General features: G+C 43.0%; 1 protein-coding gene across 1 annotated transcript in view; it reads right to left on the bottom strand.

Annotated features, from left to right (window-relative positions):
- Positions 1–1,383: 1,383 nt before the first annotated feature.
- Positions 1,384–16,557, bottom strand: part of ZNF592 (zinc finger protein 592) — a 38,590-nt gene continuing 23,416 nt past the window's right edge. Inside the window, exons 4-9 of the mRNA XM_009696121.1 lie at positions 12,579–12,755; positions 11,629–11,788; positions 8,488–8,766; positions 6,939–7,051; positions 3,250–3,385; positions 1,384–1,902 (exon numbers count right to left, since the gene is read on the bottom strand). Of these exons, the coding sequence (XP_009694423.1) occupies positions 1,384–1,902; positions 3,250–3,385; positions 6,939–7,051; positions 8,488–8,766; positions 11,629–11,788; positions 12,579–12,755 (1,384 nt within the window). The remainder of the gene's footprint in view (positions 1,903–3,249; positions 3,386–6,938; positions 7,052–8,487; positions 8,767–11,628; positions 11,789–12,578; positions 12,756–16,557) is intronic.

Here is a 16,557-nt window from a genome sequence, read left to right as displayed (position 1 = left end):
TGGTAAAACATCCCCTAGGCTAACGTACACCGTATCAAAAAATACAAAGAGTCCAACTGTTTGTATCAAAACACGTCGAGACAAGAAGGTGAGCGATCCAAATGCAATTAGATAAATAGTTCTTAAATTATTTAAACATTGTTATCGTAAACAATAACGAGCAGGGTTCTGGCTCAACATAATAAAAAAAATAATGGTATAGAAGATAATTATATTACACGAAGCACGTGTGTGACGGGGGAACAACGAAGGAAACAGAGTCAATATGACTACACAGAAAGAAACATCTCCCAAGTGACAGGTAACGCCGAGCTGTGGCGGGAGAAGAGCTACGGACAGAGTGCCAGCCCTCAGCGCCACAGGACAACGCGTCCTGCTTCTGCCAACACCTCTGCAGGCTGCGCTCCGCTCCTCTGCCGCAGCAGCTCAGAATAAGCCAGTCAGGGAACCCTGGCACCAAGCCAACACTGTCAGGAGTGCCAGGACAGCTTCACTCCAGCTGACACAATGGACGGAGGCAGGGCATCTTTTCCCCTTCTGCAGATGGTGCCAACCTGCCACCTGGCTCTGCCCAAGCTCCCTGCTGCAATGAGCCACCGAGCATCGGGCCCAGCTGTACCCAGCCCCGGAATGGCCTCCGGCAGTGCAACTCCACTGACTCGCAGCCAGCGAGTCCCCGAGGGGCACCAGGCCCTCCTTAATGTGACACGTGGCTTTGAACTATGCTCACCTGAGAAGACAGGGGCTACAAAATTCTCTTTCAGGATGATTCATGTCCAAGACACTTCACTAAATTGCCTTTTGGAAAATACGGTTGTTATTTGGGCAAAGAAAAATCAGCACAGCTTACAGTTTGAACCCATCCTGTGTAATACAGAAGATCCTGGATTGGCCAGCACGGTCCTGACAAGCGTGTTTTGCTGAGACAGCATTACAAGTTAAAATGAGTAAAACAAAGGCAGCATGGGAAGAGAAAAAAGAAGTCATAAATAGGAGAAAGAAAGCGAGATAGGGAAGGCAAGGCTGGGTCTCCGGGCAGAGGCTGAGGCAGTGCACACCCAAAGGAAGAGAGCTCATCTTAAGGAAACTGCAGCTGCAGAAAGTGCTCCTTGATCCTCAGGAGTTGGACAAGCTCCAGTGAGGATTCTCGCCCTGCTTTCCCTTTTCACCTCTCTGGTCTGGCAGAGAGTTAGTGCTTATGATGCAATAGCAAGGGTTTTTTTTCTTCTTTAATTTCCCTTACAAATAGAAGTCAACGGAAAGCAATGTCCATCCCAAGAAATCAACAGAATATTTCAAAGATTCACCCCATCCCCACCCTGTATTTTGAGTAAAAATCCCCCAACAAAAAACTCCCGACCAACCAAAAGGGGTTTTTTGTTTTTAAGTCTTAAGAGACTTTGAATGATTGTTCTGTGAGGTGCTATTACGACCCTCCACGCCACACGTCTGACTGTGTTCACAAAGAGCTGAGTCACTTTTGCACTCTTTGCATTTCAGGTTTTCTTCTTCCACTGTAGTGTTCATCTCGCCATTATACCCCTCATGTCCATTCTCACTCATCTCCCTTTGTAACTTCTGCCTTTCATCATCTTCCTCCTCCTCCTCTTCCTCCTCCTCTTCCTCCTCCTCCTCATCTTTTACTTTATGAACAATGAAGAGGTGTCTGTTCAAAGAGATGTGAGAGGTGTAGCACAAGCCACAGAACAAGCACTGGTAGGTGGAGCTGTCTGTCTTGTGCCGAGGTATGTGTTCCTGAAACTCAGTACTGATGTCTGTCGCAAATCCGCATTTAGCACATTTCCAATGTGCTTTCAATTTTTTGGCTGCTGGCGCATCTGAACCTGCAGCGGTCACTGCCTCACCCAGCTCATCCGTTGCCATCCTCTTTGGAGATTTTGCCTTAGAAAAATAAGATTAAAAAGTTACTTTATTGTTTTAGCCCATGGAAGAATAAATGCTAAATTCTACATGCATATCTGAAGACACCTGAGGGTGAATACACATCGGTCGTATTTTGATACGAACTAAACGAACCCCTGTTGCATTGCCTTTCCTACCGGTACCCAAACACCTCATCCCAACATGCAGGATCTCAACTGCTGTGCTGCCACATGAGATGGGAGACCTGGGAGGGGTTGGCTGGGCAGAAATATGATGGGGAAAGAAAACTTGGTGTGGGAAGGAGGAGCCCACAGAGCAGGGACAGCTGAGGGACACGGGGATGGTCATTAGCCTAGACAATGCTTCTCAGATTTAACTCTGAACAATTTCCCCTCCACTCAGGATTTTTCTTCATGGCTTCTCTCATTAACTCATCCCCTTTGTCTTATAATCCTGCAGCATGCTTCTCCTCCCATAAGGGTGGCTCACTTGCATATGTCCCTTCACGTGACTTTGTTCTCTCCTTAGCCAGCAGCATTGAGCAGTCTTTGTTTAAGATACAGCTTATAGGCTTGTATTTGCAGACCCAGCTGGAGACATGTGAAGCCACCATCTGCCCCGTTCAGCCGTGTACATCGGCTCTACTTGGGGGAAGCAGCCACCAGCCCATGGAAGTGAATTCTTGAGTTACTGCAGGTTTCCTTACGACATAAACACAGAGGGAGGTCAGTTTTGGCTGTAATCCCTCAACGCTAGGGTACAGATGAATGAAAAATTGCAGTGATATGGAAAACGTATGTCTATTTTTAAAGTTAATGGAGTAAAGAAGCCCAATCAGCCAACCCTTCACTCTAAACCAACCTGAAATAAAATCAGTTGAACAATTACATTTGCTGAAAAAAACTACACAACCCTACTTAGGAGGAATGCAGTTCTTGTAGGTAATGGATCTAATAAGTATTTTAAGACAGAAAGGAAATCTTTCGTAACTAGCATTAAAAACAAGAGAAAAAGAGGAAAAATGTACCAGGCTCATGAACAGAGTGGCAGGGGAGAACAAGGGTAATAACAAACCTACATTAGACCTGGTTACAAAATAGACTGAAAAAAGGCCAGTAAAACACAGGGCCACACGTTCAAGAATATCTTGAAAAATGCAAGATATGTTGCCCTCAGCTGCACTTCCAGTTCTGATCCTGACACTGCCAGAGAGAAGCAAACGGGATGGAGTTGAGAGGAGGGGAAGGAAATCTGCCACGTGGACGAGAGGGCTTGACTGCCACAAGGCTGCGGCTCGACATAACACCCCAAGTGAGCAGCTCCTAGCCAGGTACATTTATTTTTCAATGAAAATATATCGGTTACTTCTGCTGTGTCTCTCTCTGGAGCTTTTGCTTTGGCCATCTGGGATAAGTCTGGGTTTTTGATGCCGTGCATGAGGCTGATGTGATTCTCCAGCATGAACGGCTGAGGAAATGTCTGATTTTCATCTGTGCAGTACCTTGGAAATACAAAAAGGAATAAAATTTATTAGAGGAAATGCCCAGCTGTTTGTTTCCATCCAAACAGGTCTTCATTATGTGCCAAATCAATAGGTGTCATTGGAGACAGAGGCTGGTGAGTAATGTACTATTAGATTACCAAAATATGCAACAAATCATCGTTTTAATAATAAAACATTACCCCTGAGAGAAATCTAGAACAGTTTAGAATTTACCACAGTAAGCATGAATGAGAATGAGAGTAGGGCACATCTTATTTACAGTACAGTACTAAATAAATACAGGGACCAGTGGAGATCAGGCCCACTGTGATATGTGCTACATAAGTACAACATAAATAATCAAGATGGAAAATGCATGGGAGAAAAACAACTTTCAGACCTACGCACAGAGGGACCTCAGGACTTATGTAACACTGAGGAGGCCTGCAGCAGAACCAGGTTCTGCATCTAGCATTCCCAAGCACCAGTGCAGCATCACATCCACAAGACCATGTGAATCATAACACACTTAAAATTCTTACAGAACTGCTGAACTTCCAACTTTAATAACAATAACCTAGGCAGAAGCACTCATGAATGCATCATTTATATGTAACTATTCTTGTTACAACTTGGTAGGATTCAACAGCTGCTAGACAGCATGGTTGACATTTCAAAAGGAGATGTGAAGGGGATGTGCCATCTATTAACCTTTACTCCTGGATGACCGAGGTCTACTGGAAGTAAGTGCCAGGTCTTGGAGATACATAAAACATCCCTCTGCAGCATGGTGAAGTACACAGAGGTCTCCGTTAGCAACTGGGGAACCCAAGATTGACTTTGTACTCTTCTGCTGCCTGCCAGCGTGACATGTGGAAGGTCCATCAGCTATGCATTGACCTGAGCAATGAGGCAAATAACACCAGACTTCTCTGAAATGCACAAATTGCAGTTGAAATGTAAGCAGCAAGGGATGAAAAGCAACAGAGAGGAGATGAAGTGTCTCTGGGCAACAAAGCCATCTTTTAATTTAAGAGAGAAGAAGATTCCTACTGATCTTCCAGTAACTAGATGGAAATAAAACAACAGTCAGTAATGATGTGAAAATGCAGACATGCTCATTGAATACTTCTGGTTTTTAACAGGAACTGCTTAGATGATAAATCAATATTTAATAACGATGGAATTCTCCCTCATGGAGGAAAGATGAGAGGTTATTAAGTGGTACTTATCAAAAATAAACATGTTGAAAATCCAGCGTTCCAGATAGTTTGTACTTAAGACTTGGAAAATAAGAGCAAGTTCTCATAAAAATAACCAAGGAAATTATGAAAGAAAATACACAAAATATCAGAATATTTTGCAATTTGTCCTAATTTAGAATTCTTTACATGTGAGCCGTGAAAGATGCCTTCCTAACCTGAATTACTGCAGTGACAAGCTTGGCAGGAGGGTGTTCAAGCAAGTCCTCCATCACTGGTTTCTCCCTACAAATTTAACAGAAGGCAGAAACCTAAGCAGGCCAGGGGCAGAAGGGGAAATTACAGTTTGAAATGTTAGAAGCCAGAGGGAGGTCACCTACAAGACAGCATGCTGGAGTCACAAAAATATTCAATTGTCAGTTCAATGACAAACTGCACTCATTCTTCACGTGGAAACCCAGGAGAAGAGGGTGACATGAAGTTAAGGCAAAACCACTGAAAGGAGTAACAGGCGAGACTGATACAAACTGCCTGGTGGGAAGAAGGAAAACAGACACCAGCAACCAAGGGAAAAAAAAAGGAGCAGCAGAGATGTGATGCCTTAGAGAGTGCAGAAAGGAGTCGACAAGGAATTCAAAGAGATGGGAGGATTTGCAAGCAACAGTCACGGTGGAGATTTTTAGAACAGCGCTCTGGACAAACTAAGAGAGATCAAAGGGGAGACTGAAGAGAAGACCTTGGATCCAAACAAAGACCAGCTGTTGGAGGTGCTACGACAAGAATTTCAAGGAAGAGGTTTCATTTGAGGGCTGTGATTTCAGTAAGTCTCCCACTACAATGATTAAAGAGAGCACAACCACTGTCCAATTAAGACTTCATCAATAGATTTTTGAGAAAGAGCAACTACAAGCATAAGAATTAAATACAATCACAAATCACTTGAATTTCTAGCTGTGTATTCTTTGCTGTAAACATGGCATGATCGTGGACCCTTAGGTGAAGCTGTGGATCCACAACTGTGTGTCGTTCTGAAAAGTAACAGAAAAACTGGACTCCAGGGCCTGTACAACCTAATGCATACGGTAGGCTGGCACGTCCCGGGTTGTTAGGTATTTCCATACAAATCCTTCTTCCCAGCTAGGCCTGATGTTCATTTTGATTCTGATACACTCCACTTTGAAAAAAATTGATCCAGACAGAATAGATTTATACAAATCAGGTGCACATAACTCCAAAGACCATCACCCACAAACTTAAAGCAGAATGAAACATACTGGGAGCCAACATTTCATCTTCTCCAGAGGTTCCAAGTCAGAGCACAGTTACAAGAAATAGAAAGTTTAGAAGTCCCGGCTGAAAAATGAGTCAGGAATGTATTCCTATCAGGCCCCAGTGGTGATGCCAATACTTTATCCATTTACTAAAAGCTATTGTGGCTCACGAGGCAGTCCAAAGAAATAAAGTACACGAGGGATGTACTCTTCAAAACAGGCTTTTAGTAACTTAAGTGCAGTAAAGTGACAACACACTCTTCAGAAATACTTGCATTAAACCAAAATTTTAGTTAAATTAAAAAATAATCCCACAACCTACATCACTGCAAACTTCCAACACAACTGTGCTTTAATGCTGTTTCAGAAGGATGTGTCAGAATGAGACAGGAAGCAAGTCGGCACAGTCGCTCAGCATATGACTTATTCTGCAACAGCAGATGAGAACACAGCAGTTGTACAGACAGTTTTGTAGGCACTGGGCTTTGTCCTGAACTGAAAACTATATTCACAGTTAAAATATGTTCACCACCAATGATCTTCATTCACTGCTGATTTACATAGCTCATCTGAAGGGTCCAAATCCATTTTCCAACTTTGAGGTGTGTCTTCCCAAGCAAGTCCAGCAGCCTTAATTCTCCATTGCTCTGCAGCTTGTGCAGTCAGTTCTGCCTGCGTAAAGTGGTAGCAAGATCTAGTGCCCTGGTTCATTAGGATTTTACACACCTTTTGTACCATTTTTTCATGGGGAAGGCACAAGAGTGATGCATGACTATACCAACCACGAAGTAGTGAAAGATTGGCCCAACATTTTATCGGCTGTTCCAGAAGGGTGCACAATATAATTCTCATTTTGCACCTGCAGATCTCAAATCAAACCTCACTCTAAGTTTCCAAAGGGTATTGTGCAGTCAAAAGCAAGGATTTATTTTAGCCACCAAGTCTCTCACGTTTAACATACTCTTCTTCTGACTCTCCCTCAGTAACTTATAGCCTGGAGTAGACAGGAGCACACAAGATCTATTACAAACGGCTTCCAAACTTGAAGGATTAGCCTGTCATTGAAAACAAATTTGAAAAGTGGCATTCAGTACGTACCGGCAAGTATAAACTTTCTTTGCTGTGTCATGATTATTGCGGATGTGTCTACGCAGACTGTTGGAGGCATTAAATGAGCGTTCACACTGTCGACAGGGATATCTCTTCATAGACTAGCAGAAGAACAGAAATATCTTTTAATAACAGGGAGATGGAAGGTGCTGACTGGATTCTAACATTCCCATGCTCTTTATCTGGACCTTACCGCTCAGGTGCAAAAAATCCCCCTTCCACTGATAAAGATCACTGAGATTTTGGGGTCCCACTAATACTCAGCCCAACAGTTGGCTAATACCAGCACTGGTCTTATAAAAACCAGGGCTAGCTAAAGCATACGCTTGATTTTTTTTTTTAATAGAAATTGCATTAGCTGCTTCTCCTGTGGGCTCATTTCACTATAGGACCCTCTGCAGAATTAATTCAGTGGAAGGTCCCTTCTGCCCCAGAAGGCAGGACCCTGGTGTGAAGTACAAGCCCACTTAGTCTTCTCTGTCCTTGTAATTCAGCACGATAAAAGGGCAAGATGTTAAAGAGCACCACATAGTCCCACTTGTTATCCATGTATGATATCCATGTCGCCCTACAAAACTCTGCCCTGTAACTATCCTCCTCCTTTTCCTACAGTCCTTTGTATAACCTGCATGCATTTAATTTAAAATCATCTTAGACTTGTTTAATGAATACAACGCCCATACTGTGGGCACTTAAACATACAATACATTAATCAATACATATTGAACTTAAATATTTGGCAAATTTCCTACTTCTGTAAAAATCAAATGGGAAAATCCAGCATTGTCACCCTGGCCCCATCTTCTTCTCTTTCTGCTTATCAAGTGGGACAATCCAGCATCCCTCAAGTCAAGGAATCAAAGACCACGATCCAGATTTCCACAGCCTCTGCTGATGGGACTCAAGAAGGGTGACTCAGTATATCAAACAAGAAGTCCTGATGCCAAAGTACTAAGAAATCTGGCTGCACACATCTTGGCCTATGTTCTGCCAGCGAGTAAGGATTAGCTTGACAGAAGTAGGTCAAGACAACACAAGGCTTGAGCTGGATGAAACCACAAAAATCGAGATTTACAGTTCTTACAATGATAGCTCTGTGCACTGCATGAGTCTATTACTCTTCCCCAGTTAGACGCGGTGATATATACCAAACAATACATCATGCAGAGGAACTGTATGTCCTTCTGTAACTTTGAGTGTACATAGTTTAGATAAGACTGTTGAACCAGCAGCTGAAGAAGACATGACGTTCCATCCACTTACTCAGATGAGCCAAAGAGGAAGCCTGACATTAGATGTAGTGGGAGAAGGAACAGCAAAGAGGATGAGGTATGCAGGTTGTAGAGTATATGATCAAGGACAGAAAGTGTGCTTACTACAGGCTACCTCATTTTTTTTATTCTGGTCCTGAGCTTACTCCTCAGTGAGCTGGAAAACAGATTCTCCATTTCTTTTTGCCCCAAATATTAACAATTATCAGACTCTTTTGCTAAAAATATCTTGTTACTTAGTTGAAGTGTTTCATCTGAGTCCTTACCCTCCCATGACTTCTCTTCATGTGGGACACATAGGTTTCCCGATCGGGGATCCACTGTGAACATTCCTTGCAAGTCCAACCAGTTCTTCTCAGTCTGGACTTGGATTCGGGATTGTGCCCTTCCATCCTCATGTCCTTCCTTGGCAGAGAGGAGTGGGAAGTCCCATTGGCTACTGACAGCTCCTTTGGTGCGGTATGAACCTGGTTCCTTGATGCCTTCTCAGATTTCTGTCGAAAGTTTGAGAGCTCCTCAGGATTTTGGGGGACTCCATGAACACCCTAGATAATAATGGAATGACACATAACATTTATATGTAATTCATATTATACACCTTTATTTATAAATAAATAACATCTACTATTTAAATAAATAAAGTCCCCTACTCCCGCAAACAATATGTTGACGTCTTGCTCCTGCACATCCTCTCATTTCCCCATGAAGCTGGCTGCAGTGCTTGCCCCAGCAAGAGATTTTCCCAAGAAATATGAAGCGTCTATTCATGTTTTCTGCATGACAACAGCGCCCCTTGGTGGTGCCTGTTTAACATTTTGGATGAGTTCTGAGAACTCTGGTTAAACAGGGAAGATGTAATAGAAGAGAAATGTTAACCGTCACTGTTTTAAGAGCCTAAGCTCTAAAAACACAGAGCTTTGGTAAGCTCTGAATTGAATGTTTGCTGTTATCTTGGGGGCTCCAAAGCTGCTTCATCTTTGCTCAAGGGATGGGAAGAGACAACCTCTCAGTTCCTCCAACTCCACTTTCTTAAATTCTGCATTGTCTATTGCTATTTACATTTTCACGGTTCAAAACTTTGCTCCTGACAAATAAAAGCCAGCATAAAGCCAGAAACCAGTCTTACAAGGAATATGTCTCCAGGCATATTCCTTTGGTTGTTCAACAGGTCAAAATCCAAAGTCCCCCAAAAAGTTATTTTAACAAAGAAAACTGAACGTAAGGAAAATAATCCAGAAATGAAGAGCTGTGGGAAAGCAAAAGCAAGTAAAATAGCAACATACCAAAGAAACCTCAAGATACTCCCCTAGGAACAACAACAGTTCATCCACACAAAAGGGATAATTTAGAGGTTTAATTGTGCACAGTAAGTCATAACGGGTAAAGTTTCAACACACGAAGGCCCCAGGCCTTTGGAAGTCTTTCTGTGGGTTACACACCAAACAAACTTCAAAACACAAGGTCTCATCTGAGAAGCCTGCGTGCTTCGCACCTGATCCAGCTGATGTCCGCAGAAGCTCTTGCATGCTACGGCAGGGCAATGATAGCTGCTCCGCAGCATTGCCAGCTATTTATGGTAACGAACAATTCACCCTTCTCCCTACCTGGAAATCTCAAGAGCGTTTTCTGAGCAAAGAGTACATTAGCACCCATTTCTCCTGTTACTACACCACTGGGGGTAAAAAAAAGGAGCAGAGAAAAATGAACTGACTTCTCTGCAAAACCAATAACAGGAACCAGACCTTCTAACTCCTACTTTTACGCATTAACAACGGGAAGCCAGGAAAGATGAGAAGGCACACGGTTTCTCTATTTTGCATGTAGGTACACATTATGCAGCACCTCCTATAAACTCTATATTGCATAAAGAAGCAGGATCTGATAGGAGAGATGGGTTAGTGCAATTACTACCCTGCCACAGCCAAAAGCCTTCTTCAATTACCATCTCAAAGACCTGTTGATGGCCAAATACAGCCTCGTGGTTAAAAGACAAAAGTTTTGTTGCGGAGATATCAGTGTGCTGGTGCACAAACTGTTGCAGGCAGGTCCCTGGGCATGGGATTTACAAATGAGCCACAACAAGCTGTGTACCTCAACTCAAGCCCTCTTTTAGCATTGGGGTTGAATGCCTCTTTGAAGGTCCGCGCCTTAATCTCAACTCTATTTTCCTAGCTATAATACAGGAAGATTAGCAATCATCAACTTCAGAGGAGGGCTTCAAATTTTATATTCATTACTGCATGCAAAGCATTTCCAAATTTGCAAGTTAAAGACATGAGGGAGAGAGCAAAGAAGTAGTTTTGAATGCTTTTTGCTTTTAGGAGTGAGCTAACGAATCTTCTTGCTTTTTAAGTGTAAGTATCAACAAAACAAAGTCACTGATTAAAAAAAAAAAGTCCCTTTTTTTCCTAATCAAAGGGAAATACGATTTTGCAAGCTCTTTCTTCAGAATGCCAGCAAGAAATCTTCCGAGAGGATTTCCACAGCAGTGTTGTTAGACGCTGTACATAGAAACATACTAAGACAACAGAAAAATGTGGCGCTCACACATTTATGGGATAATCAGATCTGCAAGTCCTCACACGTGTCCCGCTAGAAACCACCACCAAATGGACAACAACCGGCTTTTCATACTTATAAAAGAGCGATAAATGATAGCGAGATTATTGCAGTGCTTATTGCAATATGAACCATTACTGAGGGAGGGCAGGTTCAAAGCACTCTCCAGACCACCATTTCCACAAAGTTTTAGTGTTGCACACAACTATCCACTTCGGACCACCTTCTGGAGCAGCCTGAGTGGTGCCAGCATGGATGCACACAAGGTGGCGGCCCCACCTCCCAAAGGCTGGTACCTTCAGGGCAATCACTTCTGCCTCTGTCACTCCCCTCTTGCAATCTGGTATGGTTCTGCAGGCAAGTGGGGCAGGCAGGGAAGTGGGGTGTTAAATGCCATGCAGTCTCTCTCTGAGGCAGCTGCAAAGGGGCTAAAGTTCTTCAGGTGAGCACTCAAAAGAAGGACATTCAGCTTTCATTATATAAATTGAGTAACACTGTGGTCAGAGAATACTTATCCCAGTCTCCCAACCAAAGATAAAGCTCCTGCCCCAATTTATTCACTTCCTTGAGTTTAATATCAAAAAGATTTACCTGTAGAAAACAAGCCTTTGTCATAAGGTTAAATTACATATAGATAAGAGTAACTGCCTGCATTATTATCAACTAACACAAAATGCACCACTGATGTTTCCAGATAATACTGTAAATCATTGTAGTCTATTTTTCCACTGATATATTCCTCAAGAACCTTCCACTTCTTCAACCAATTACTTCACACAGTTGATGTAAACTCTCTATGAACTTAAAATATAGGATCTCATATTCAGTAAGTGGTGGGAGTTACTTACCTTAACATGCTGCATTAACTGCTGTTTCTGCATATACACCAGCTGACAATGTGGGCACTTAAACACTCCCACTAGCAACTTGTTGGTGTTCTGCTGGAAGTGCTCTTGGAGCAGCTTCTTCTTGTTAAAGACTGTCTCGCAAGAGCATTTGTAGATCACCCTGGAACAATTAAAAAAAGGAAACTCAGTCTCTCTTCGTTAGTTATCTTAACAAGACAGTGGAAAAAGTTATCTCAGCAACTTCAGAAAGGGATGGGCTTCTGAGGATGGCTGTGCTCTCAATGTATTGTTAACACACACCCATGTCGACAACTGAACCATTAACTCAACTGGGAAGAACAACAAAATGCCTCAGGCACATACCACAGCTTTCTAAAAATAAGTTTACTTCTATGCATATGCATAACTACCTGGGGGGGGGGTAAGTGCAGACAGATGGGAGCAAACTGAAAGTACACTAGCTATCTACACATTACTTTCAATCCCATCTTTCCATAGTTCCTCCTTTAAAGCACGCATTTTAGGCACTAGCTCAAGCCTTGGAGGACAAAACTACAGAGTGGAAAAAACAGGAGGTTTCTCTCTAGTGATTTTTCAGGGTAATGCTGCATGGTGGAACTCTCCTCTTCCTTTTGAATGCCAGATACAGCAGTTGCCCTGGAGCCATCTAGCAAGAGGTGCCACTTTGGGTCCTGCTGGAGAATAAGGCAACAAGTTCCTTTTATGGATGTTTAGCTCTTCCCTGCCCAAACCCCTCTCCTCCTACCCAGGAAACGATGTTCATACCAAGGAGAACATGCTGCAGCTAGGAACAGACCCCCACTGGCAGACAAAGTGAGAGATCTTCTCATATGAGGACAGAAACCAAAACCAGAAAAAAACTGGAGGGAAAGGGGGAATCCTGGAGCTACCCAGCAAAGGAGAAGAAGAGATAAAACCAAAATACTTACTGAGTAGTCTTGTGAGGCTCTGCTGGGTGCTGGCTGGTCATGTGAGCCGTGGTGCTGTCAGCTGACTTGAAGGCCATCGGGCAAAAAGAACACTTGTGGAAGACTTCGCAGTGTTTCTCATGGATGTGCACTTTCAGCATGGCGAGGGTCATGAAGACAACTCCACAATGGATGCACCTGGGGGATGCACAAAGAAAGAGCCGAGTTACAGCCACAGTGTTGCTTCCAATAAACATGCAAAGTGGTGCAGACAGAGGAAAGCACCAGGCTACTGTGGGTCCTTGTTTAGTCTCTTCAGTAGCAAAGTGGAAGAGTTAAGGAGGAATATGATACAGGAATTCACAAGATGGGCAGATCTCACAACTAGATGTTAGTGACAAGCAAACAAGATCTATAAAAGAAGCCTTCAAGGAGTAAAACAACCCAGAAAGAATAAAGGAAAATGTGGCTCAGCAAAATGCCAGCCCTGTGAAAGCCAATTTCGCCACAGGTGCAAGTGAAGAACTAAAGTAAAAGTATCTGATGAGATCTCCAGGTAGCAATAAGCAGCATAAATACTAGTTAGTCCCCAGTACAAAATAAAATGTGGCTAGGAAATCTTCAGTAACCCTGTACAATTGCTTCTCATATTTCACTAAGCACTAGGGAACAATGACAGCAACAGCAAAGATACTGAAAACAGCAACAGAAACACCCAAGAACTGATTAAGCTCATTAAAATCATTAAGACACAGGTGTTGCCTGGAAAGTGCTTGTCTGGGAGCTGCGTGGATGCTCTGTGAGAGAGGAAGCAGAGGTTGGACATGGAGCCACAGGATTCACCTCAGCAGCTGAAAACAGAGGCGAGCTGAAAGCCTGGGGCCAGGAGGAGAGCCAGGGTCACCCTGTGAGTCTCAGCCTGCCTCTCCTCCCAATGTATGCCTGCAACAGGCCTTGCCTGATACTCCCCCAAGATGGCAACAACCGGCAGCCTTACTATATTTAACTTTAATACTACTCCTGAGAACCCACCCGCCTGCTGTGCACCGAGGGAAGCCACACACCAACACTAGAAGGGCACATGAGGATGCAGACGCCTGCCTCAGCCACACCAGCTGTGGGGTTTACCATCCTCATAAGAGCACCTATGCTGATCCAGGACCAGAATAGCCTCTCCTAAGAAGATTCAATCAAAATGACTAACAGCGGATCTCCACTTAAGCCAGTGCTACATGTACAGACCACTACAGTGGATAAGCTCAGCCAGCCAATCCAGGGAGCCAACGCTTGTTCTAGTAGGATGTGAGACACACATAAGGGATAACTTCCTCCAGCCAGCCTGGAGTTAAGCCACCTTATAAATATCTTTCCTCCTTCATTCTGAGGTCTGCTGTTTGCCCATGGTGCTATTAGGGTTTGTGCATTTGGTAGTGCTGTGGCATGGATGCTGCCATCGCAGATGGACCCCAGCTATCGAGCAACTGGAAGAGCTCCAAGCCCGTATCAAAAACAAACAAGCGGCTAGATTATCCTTCCCCCTGAACGAGCCTCCCAACAGCGTTTAGGAAACAAGCCCATGCTTTGAAGTTACACTTCAAAAGATCATTAGGCAGAAGCCAGCCTGAAGAAGCCAAACTCCCTCCCCTCAAAATATATACAGAAATGCTGTTTTCTTAAATTTAGAGAGGGAAGCAGTGACAACAGCTGGTGTCATCTTTGGGGAAGCATGAAGACATTCTGCTCAGGTAGCTCCGTCTTCAAGACTGATCCTCATTCACGTGAAATGGAGAGACAGACTTCCTAGTGTAGTAACACCAGGAACCATGTTATTATGGGAAAATAAATTCCCAAGTATAAATGGAAGAACAAATGCTAATCCTGACAGTAAGGTCTGGCTGGTACATTCAGGAATATCTGACAGGCTTCTTCCACAAACATTCCCCAAACTAACAAGAGAAGGTTTGGCATTATGCTCAGTTTTGGTAAGTACTTTATTTAGAATTAGGGATGAAATAAGTACTAACTCAGGGTCAAGTGTTCACAAATTAATTTAATTTACAGTAAATGGAAGTTTAAACAGCATCCACTTTGAAATCAAGAATCCCACTGCCAGAAAGACGAAGTTTGATAAAGTAAACTAATTAGCACAACGAAGTGGATGGAGGATGTCAGAGGCTTGCCATGTGATTTCTGCAAATTGCAAATTCTGCTGTCATCTCCCCAGCAAGGGGCAATAATTTGCAAGAGGAGACTCTTGGATAGCCTCAGGACAAGAAGGGGTGGCCTAAAAGTCTTGGAAAGCATCCTTCAAGAGAAGGTAGAGCTACAAGATGTTTTCTTAACCCTCTGAACATTTCCTATGCCATCACCTTCCAGTCCCTTAACTCTCCTGTGCAGGAAAAAGAGTCCCAAATCAATGGGGACACCTGGAAGGTGCTTGCAAAAGGTGGGGTGGTGACACTTGGAGCCAAGTGGAAAGGTACATTTAGGACAGGCTTGTTGATTTTAATTTTTAACTGCAGAAGACCTTTCTCATTTTCAGTACAATCACTAGCCATGACTAAAACCCAAATAAAACAATCTTACTCCAAACTTAATTGAATGCATTGGGGTATTAGCAGAAAAGGAGACAGAATAAGGACTGATCACAAAAACAAAACCAAACTTGTGCATCAGAAATTCAAGAAAAACAGGGATATAGTGAGAAGCAGCAAAAGTCAAGCTGATCCTGGGAGGGATTTAAAAGAACTCCTCGGCTTTTCAGCTTTGCGAGTAACAGAAGTGAAAGAAAAGAAGTCACCACGTGACCGTGGGGCAGATGCCATGGATTATCTAGATACAGTTCTGCAACTAAAATTATTTCTTCTGTTTTCAACAATGCCAATAACATCAACCCCACAGCAGAGAGAAGCAAAGATAACAAGAATGGCACAGACAGAAGTTCACCTGTCTGGTAGACTCAGTTTTCACAGATGAGCTTGAGCTGATGCAAATTAGAGAAGTTAAAGAAACTTAGTTTCCAGAGAAGCTGGGCAAAGCTAAAAAGTCCATAAGTACCATTTTTGAGCTCTCTCTTGGTTTAGATCTTCATTAATGCCCCTGGCACTGAAAGTGGATATTTGCTAATGACATCTGTAGATGGATGGAAGCTCTTGTTGCTGACAAGGATTAAGGCATCATAAAGATATTACTGTAATACATCTGGAATTAATAAAGATTTTTAAAAATGCCAGGTCATACACTTAAGAGTCAGGACCAAGCTCTGCTGTACGCTGCGAGCCCATCAGCTGGAAATAGAGGAGAAAGGACTTGCACTGGATCACTGCTAAAAGATTGAGCTTCCTATATAATGCAGCTCAGGCCAGCATAACCCTGTGATGCATTAGGTGTCGATGGGGATGGGGATGCTGCACAAGCAGCTCAGTGCAATGAAGTTATGCCTGCATTTGGGATTCTCAGGTGCCAATGAAGTGCAAAGAACTGCACCAAACCTGTGGTTAGTTTCCTGACATCTACTCCATTCCCATTTTTCCATCTCGGAGAAAACATTTTTTTTCCAGCTTTCCTCCTCTCAGATTAACTCATTTTCAAACAGCCCAAGTATCACAGCCATTTAATTTGCAATGGAATTAATTCTTTGTTGTGGGCTGTGCCCCCTCAAATCAGATCCCACATAAAAAACCCTTATCTGTCCATAATTAAATTCAGAATCGGTTTGTTATATGTCTCTTGTCTTTACGGTTGAAAGAAAAAGCCCTTGACAACCTAACTGTGATTTCAGAACAAACCACACAGTGGACGCTTCCTGAATTTGCAGACATCTTAAAAGAACAGCTCCAAGAGCAGAAATTGCCCTATTAATCTTAAATTTCAAAGTATTTAATGGCAATCAGAGAAAAACAGAACTTTAAGTAATTTTAAAAGGTCACCTAGTCTCATCTCGCAAGCAAATCATCTGTGTCTTAAGAGCTGTGCTGAGGTGACTGAAACATGCCAAGGA

The sequence above is a fragment of the Cariama cristata genome, unplaced genomic scaffold, assembly GCF_000690535.1.
Source record: "Cariama cristata isolate BGI_N322 unplaced genomic scaffold, ASM69053v1 scaffold19922, whole genome shotgun sequence".
NCBI classification, from domain to species: Eukaryota; Metazoa; Chordata; class Aves; order Cariamiformes; family Cariamidae; genus Cariama; species Cariama cristata.
Note: the sequence above shows the minus strand (reverse complement) of the source record. Positions and strands in the feature narration are given on the sequence as shown.